Here is a 7,342-nt window from a genome sequence, read left to right on the forward strand (position 1 = left end):
AGGGGAAGGGAGGCCGGCCGCTGAGCCCCAGCGTGGGACTCGGAGTGCTCAGCGCCTGACGAGTGAAGGGCGGCTCATGCGGCTCAGGGCTGCTCAAGCGCCGCATTATCACGACAGGGAAGGTGGCTCTGCTGGCTGCCCCCTGCCGGGCCAGGCTCTGCTGCCCCACCAGGCAGAGCGGCTCTGTAAAATGAAGCGCGGCCGTGGTCTGTGCCCGCCCCCGTCCTTCTACCAGCAAGCGGCGAGGGGGGGGGGCAATGGGGATGTTCAGCTGGGGCAAAATGAAGCCTTTGGAAAAGCCTCCCCCAAGCCCACTAAATAAAAAAAATGCGAGTGCCTGAGGCCACCTCCTCTCTACCTTGCTGCAGACCCTTCCTCCCAGACCAGCAGTGACCAGGGGAGCTCTCCATGGGGGTCAGGATCTTTCCAACCCCGCCTGGACAAAGTGGACACATCCCTGCAGGTACAAGAGCTGCCGGGGGGCGGGGAAGAAATCATGGTGGGTGGGGTGGACCCCTGAGGTACAGCGGGGGGGATGTCCCCGCTATGGCAGAGCTGGAAAATGTCCCCCAAAGAGCTGCCAATGTGGCCAGAGGGCTGGAGTGGCTCCCCTTGCGAAGAAAAGTCACTATGTTTGTGGCTTTTTAGTTTAGGGAAAAGAGGCAACTTAAAGGGGGGAGGGGGCTTGATAGAAGTCCATAAGATGATGCATAGTGTGGAGGACGTGGAGAGAGAGAGGTTTTTCTTCCTCTCCCGCACTACTGGAATTTAAGGCAGTCCAATGCACGTGATGCAGGGAGGGCCGTCAATTGATGGCATCTGCAGCCGGGAGGCGTGACTGACAGCCACTGGGCTGGCTGGTTTTCAGCAGGAATGGAACATGTTCCTGGGGGTGGGGACAGAAGCTACCAGCCACGATGAACCCTCCGGAGCAACAGACGTGGGCCTCCGACTGGCCACCGTGAGAAGCAAGCCGGGTGCCTGACAAGAGGGACCCCCTTGGCCTGGCCCAGCAGGGCTCTCCAGAGGGTCTTCCAGCTCACGCTGTTGCCTTTGTCTTCCTTCTTCTTCTCTCCCTGCATACTGTGGCAGCAGGCACGGATTGCTCGGCCCCAGGTGACCCAGCTGTGATGAGTCCTGGAAAGCAGCATCTGGCCCGGCGCTGGATGTGCACCTTGGGGTTTGTCCTAGGGACCCACGCCTTGCAGGAAGATGCCGTGGCGCAGGGGGTCTGCTGTGCGGTCTTCCTGCTCCCTCGTCCACCATCTTGAGTGGGGTGCTGCTGCCCCACTGAATGCCAGGGACTCCCTTCTGCTGAGCAGGCCACAGCAGCGCTGGAAGATGGTTTTGTGGGGGCTTCCCAGCAGCTGATCCCAAGGCGCTGTGTTGTGCAGAGACTGAACTTGTACCAGCGTTTGCCACAGATGGACCTCGCTCTCCCCGCGGCTCGTGGGGCTTTTGCACAAACTTCCAGGGCCTGCTGGTACAAGAGGCCTCCCCGGGTTCATGCAGCCTCTGCAGGCCAGGGGCTGTGGCTAGCACTTTAAGGAAGTCGGGCCCCTCGCCTTCCTCAGGCTATAACTCTCCTGGTTCTCCTGTTCCTCTCTTTTTGCCCTGGCTCTGGATCTCTCCTCCCCCGCCTTCCAGCTTGCCGTTTTCTTCCCTCATTGTAAACCACCCCACAGTTGTCTTCCTGTTCAGCCCCAAATACCTCTGTAACAGCACTGACATCCCATGATGCAGCGCCCCTCAGTATCCACAGCAGTGCATCCTGCATGGGTGTGTGCAAGGCTCCATGGGCCCCTCTGAGGGGGGGCATGGCCTCCCCAAGTATTAGCAGAGCATGGGGGGTTCTGCTGCCATTGCCACAGCCTGTGTCTTAACGGGGCACGTGGGAGCCTTTTTGCTGAGGGGTGGGTGATGGGAACCTCATGTGAGAGGCAGGGATGGGCTGCACTCTACGGGAAGCGCCTGGCCTTTTTCTTTTCCTGGGTCTGTTTGGTCCTGTGCCCCAGACTTGCTGCCCCTATCCCTGTCCGCAAGCCTTGGACCGATCAAATTGTTATGCAATAACACAGGACCAGATGCAGCGAGTGATAATAATAGTGAACAAGGAGAATGTCAACACTGTGATCGATTCATCGAGGGGAAAATAAAGGTGAGAAAAGCTTCTTGTTCTGTGAACTCTCTTCAACATGGGCGTCTGGCCTGGAAAGGGAGGTGGGTGGATGGGAAAGGGAGCTCTTACTTAGAGCAAGTCTTGCTGGCCACAACCCTCAGGCGAAGGGACACCGTGCAGTCTTGCAGGGAGCTTTGCATGTCTTGATTCCCCCCCCCCCCCGCTTCAGGCTGGCCCAAAAGAGGTTGCCATTCCAGGGGGCTGAAGTCCACAATTCCAGGGACACTCCTCAATCTCTTGCAATGTCACAGGGGAGACAGAGAGGCGTGTCCTGAACCCCAAGCAGGGCACGAAGGCATGAGCTCCCCACCAGCAGCTGGTCCTCGGCGGTATTTGCCTTTGAAGATGGAGGCGCTACTTAGGCACATGATATGTGGGCACTCTGAACTCGCTCGATGGCCAGTGAGATGGCCATCTCGACATGGTGGGGGCTGTTATTGGCTCCCCACAGCCAGGATGCTAAGGTTTAGGCCTGCAGAGGCTACTCCCCTCCCGAGGTTCATAGGCCTATCAGAACAGTCTGTTCCCAGGGGCTGGGGGGATCCGAGGTGTTCCGGTTGCCCTTGGAGAGTGTCCTGCAGGCACAGCTGGCACTCCCACCACAGCCCTAGTTGCTCTGTGGGACACAGGAATGACTTGGGGGCAGTCACAAGCATGCTCCAGCCAGGTTGGGGGTCCATTCAGATGCTCCACCCCTGGACATGGACGGATCTGGCAGGATTCCTGAATGCTTCGGGAGACTGTCCATATACCAGTGCAGCAACCCTGGTGGACCTGCGGAATGGGAGGTGACCCGAGAACAAGATGAGGGCACAGCACCCCTGTGCCATCAGCCCAAGTGGCCCAGCTGGCCATGGCCCCAGTGCTGCCGGTCCCAGGGATCTGTCCAGGCAGGGCTCGACACCTCCCACAAAGCAAGAAGGCAGGGGGGCCCGTGCAACTCAGCCCCCATGGGGCTCCTGGGCTAAGCGGCCTTCCGGCGCGTGCCCGGCCCTCCCGGCACAAGGGCTCCAGTGCTACCCAGGGAGGGAACGGCCCTTGTGCCCAGCAGCCCCGGGGGGGCCGGGGCACCCAGCCAGGGCAGCCACACCTGGGCAGCCCCGCCACTGCCTCCAGGGGCTCCCTGCATCGGCCTGGGAAGCAGGGGGCAAGTGTTACGCCCCACCAGGGGGAAATGCCCCTGCTCCCCTGACAAGCCCAGGACACGAGGGACGTCAGGGCAAGAGGTGCCGCTCCCAGGACTCAGTCCCACACGGCAGGCTCCGCGGAGCAGTTCCCTGAGCACCCGGCCACAGCAGCAGCTGGGAATGGGGCACATTATGGAGCCCCCCCCCATTGGTGCCAGAGCGCAAGGCTACTGTAGCCTGCTGAGTAGGCTTCCTCGCGATTTCTCTTCAAATAAAAGTACGCCACTAGGCCTCATGGAGTCCAGAGACGGGAATCGGCCACATCCCGGGGCATTTGTCTCCCCCGCCCCCCGGAGGTTAGCAGCTGCAGGCGGAGTTCTGTCTGGTGGGGCGCCTTCTGTCTGACATACTGGGGGTTCCCGATATGAGCCCGGGGTACAAGCCCACGCCGAAACCATCACGCCCCCCGGCACACGTGAGACAGCAGGCTGGCCGCGACGCGGGCCACCAGCCCTCCCCGCCGCCGCCCCAGCAGGCCGTCTTTCCCGCCCGCGCCAGCCCGCGCACTGACCGGCTCACGCCCGCGGCAGCCCCGCCCGCTCCGCTTGCGCCCCCGCGAGGCGGCCGCCGCGGCACGGGGCTGCGCAGCGAGAGGGGGCCGCCGCCCCCGCCCGAGCCCGCCGGCGCCAGGAGAGGCGTCCCTGCCGCAAGGCGCCGGCACGCGGCCGCGCCGCGGCCCTTCTCGCGCTGCGTCCGGGGCGGCGCAGAGCCCACCCGGAACGGCCGCCGGCGGGAAAGCTCCGGCCGCGCCGCGCACGCGCTCCCTCGCCGTGCGGCTCCGCGCGGCCGCTCTCCGCCGCACGCGAGCAGCGCGCGGCCCCGAGGGCAGCGGGGCGGGCGCGCGTCCTCGGCCCCTCCGGCCCCTGTCCTGGCGGGCCCGTGCGGGGGAGAGCCTCGCGCTGCTGGCGAGCGCGCGGACCCGTCCGGGGAGGACGCCGCGGCCTCGGCAGGCTCCAGCCGCCTCGGCCCGCCCCTTCCCGGGGGCCGCCTGCCGGGCACTGAGCCAGGGCTGCCGCCGGCCGCTGCGCCACGGAGCCCGGCCCGCCCTGCACGGCCCGGCCCGGCGCGGCAGCCGCAGCGGGGCGCCGGCCGCCTCGAGCGGGACCCGCGGGGCGCTTCCCCGCGCCGAAGCCCCGCCGAGCCCCGCCCCGGGCCGCCCTGGTCCGGCTGCGCGGGCCTCCGGGGCGCCCTCTGCCGGGGGCCCGGGAGTGCCGCCTGCCCAGCGCGCCGCCTGCTGCCTGGCAGGATCCCGGCGGCGCCTCCGCAGGAGAGCCGCCCGCTTGCGCTGCTCCCGGCCGAGCCCTGGCGGCGGCGCCGCTGCCCGGCCTCGTTCACGGAGCTTCGCCGGGGTCCAGGCAGCAGCGTCTCCCGCCTGCAGCCCTCCGGCGCTTCCCCGCCGCGCCTTGAAAGCATCTGCGGGGGGAAAGGCGGGCAGCGCCGCGAGCCCCCTCCGCCGGGAAGGCCCCGCGCCCGGCCTTCCTGCGTTTGCCTTCCTGCGGCTCCGCCTGTGTCTTTGATTTGTATCCTGCCTTCCTGACAAAAAATGGCACTCGAGGTGGCCAGCATTAAAATCCAAATTAAAACAAAATCTTAATTAAAACCCAGCATAAAAACAAATACACTAAAGCAGAGTTAAAATGGAACCATCGAAGAAGTAAGCAGGTCCCCCGATCCCCCCTCAGCCAGAGCCCTCCACACGCCAAAGGCCGGCCGAATAACATGATACTCGCCTGGTGGCGGAGGGGCCAGCGAGGCAGCCAGCCTCCCACGCTTCCCGGGCAGGGAGTTCCGGAGCCTGGGAGCAGCCGCCGCGGAGGCCCTAGTTCAGGTTGCCCCCTCCCCAGGGCACTACCCGCACAGCGCCATGTGCGCGTGATGATATCAGGGTAATATGAAGGGGGGGAGGGCTGAACCGCCCGTCACACTCGGCACTGTCGCTCTGATCAAGTTCGCAGCCCCAGAACCACAGAAGCAGAAGTGAGAACGAAACCCTTCAGCCAACCCCAGGCGCTGCTCCTGTGCAGCCGGTAGCTTTGCAGGCAGAGAGCCACGCTGCGCAGCAGAGTCCGCGTCGCCCTCTGGCCAGCGACACGCTTGCTGAGAGGCTGCTTTGAGGGTGGGGCGGTATGGGGTGGATGGCCAAGGCTACAGCCCCTGGCCCTCTAAAACCAAAAGGGGCTTAAATTCTTCCAAATGACACCCAGAATTGTATCATTGGAACTGTGGCTCCAAAAGGGTGAAAGGCTCATAGCATCGTAGAATAGTAGGCCTGGAAGAGGCCTGCAAGACCATCAAGTCCAACCCCCTGCTCAGTGCAGGAATCCAGGTCAGAGCATCCCTGACAGATGGATGTCTGTCCAGCCTCGTCTTGAAGGCCTCCAGTGTGGGAGAGCCCACCACCTCCCCAGGTAATTGGCTCCATTGAAGTATTGCTCTTACAGTCAGGAAGTTTTTCCTGATACTCAGCTGGAATCTGGCTTCCTGTCACTTGAGCCCATGATTCCGTGTCCTGCACTCTGGGATGATCAAGAAGAGATCCTGGCCTTCTTCTCTGTGACAGCCTTTCAAGTACTTGAAGAGTGCTATCATATCTCCCCTCAGTCTTCTCTTCTCAAGGCTAAACATGCCCAGTGCTTTCAGTCTCTCTTCATAGGGCTTTGTTTCCAGTCCCCTGATCATCTTTGTTGCCCTCCTCTGAACCCTCTCCAGTTTGTCTTCATCCTTCTTAAAGTGTGGTGCCCAGAACTCGACACAGTACTCCAGAGGAGGCCTAACCAGTGTTGAGTAGAGGGGAACTAGGACTTCCCCAGATTTGGAAGCAATGCTTCTATGAATGCAGCCCAAAAGAGCATTTGCCTTTTTTGCAGCCACATCACATTGTTGGCTCATATTCAGCTTGTGATCGACAACAATTCCAAGATCCTTCTCGCTTGTAGTGTTGTTGAGCCACGTATCCCCCATCTTGTAACTGTGCCTTTGGTTTCGTTTTCCTAGGTGCAGAACTTGGCATTTATCCCTATGAAATGTCATTCTGTTGTTTTCTGCCCAGCACTCCAGTCTATCCAGATCACTTTGAATTTTGTTTCTGTCTTCCAAAGTATTAGCTACCCCGCCCAATTTGGTGTCATCTGCACATTTGATCAGCATTCCCTGCACCTCCTCCTCCAAGTCCTTAATAAAAATGTTGAAGAGCACTGGTCCCAGCACTGAGCCCTGTGGTACCCCACTCGTTACCTCTCCCCAGTTTGAGAAGGTCCCATTGAGAAGCACTCTTTGAGTCCAATTCTGTAGCCAACTGTGGATCCACCGGATCGTTGTTTCATCTAGCCCACTTTGAGCTAGTTTGCTCATCAGGAGATCATGGGGCACTTTGTCGAAAGCTTTGCTGAAGTCGAGGTATATGACGTCTACAGCATTCCCACGGTCTACAAGGGAGGTTACTTGATCAAAAAACAAGATCAGATTTGTCTGGCAGGACTTGTTTTTGACAAATCCATGTTGGCTTCGAGTAATCACGGCATTGTTTTCAAGGTGCTTGCAGATGGATTGCTTTATCATCTCCAGAATTTTCCCAGGGATGGATGTCAGACTGACTGGTCTGTAGTTCCCAGGTTCCTCCTTTTTACCCTTTTTGAAGATAGGGACAACGTTAGCCCTCCTCCAGTCATCTGGCACTTCCCCCATCCTCCATGATTGCTCAAAGAGAATAGACAGCGGTTCTGAGAGTTCTTCTGCCAGTTCCTTTATGACTCTAGGATGCAGTTCATCTGGCCCTGGAGATTTGAACTCATTCAAAGGAATTAGGTGTTCCTTGACCATATGCCTATCAATCTCAAGCTGCAATCCTGCCCCTTCAGCCTGTACTTCGCCTTTGCCAGGGGGGTCATAGACCCTCTTTTGGGAGAAGACTGAGCCAAAGTAGGAACTGAGCACCTCTGCCTTTTCTTTGTCATCTGTTATCGTTTTGCCATCCTTA

At 60.5% G+C, this 7,342-nt stretch overlaps 1 protein-coding gene across 1 annotated transcript in view; it reads left to right on the plus strand.

Moving 5' to 3' along the window:
- The window catches only part of LOC146343251 (uncharacterized), a 29,130-nt gene extending 26,959 nt beyond the window's left edge, over positions 1–2,171 (plus strand). Inside the window, exons 10-11 of the mRNA XM_084808138.1 lie at positions 369–463; positions 1,093–2,171. Coding sequence (XP_084664264.1) covers positions 369–463; positions 1,093–1,131 — 134 coding nt within the window. The 3' untranslated portion in view covers positions 1,132–2,171. The remainder of the gene's footprint in view (positions 1–368; positions 464–1,092) is intronic.
- Positions 2,172–7,342: the final 5,171 nt, after the last annotated feature.

The sequence above is a fragment of the Heloderma suspectum genome, chromosome 6 (genome assembly GCF_057233095.1).
Source record: "Heloderma suspectum isolate Gila_16-S chromosome 6, 16-S_ref, whole genome shotgun sequence".
NCBI lineage: Eukaryota > Metazoa > Chordata > Lepidosauria > Squamata > Helodermatidae > Heloderma > Heloderma suspectum.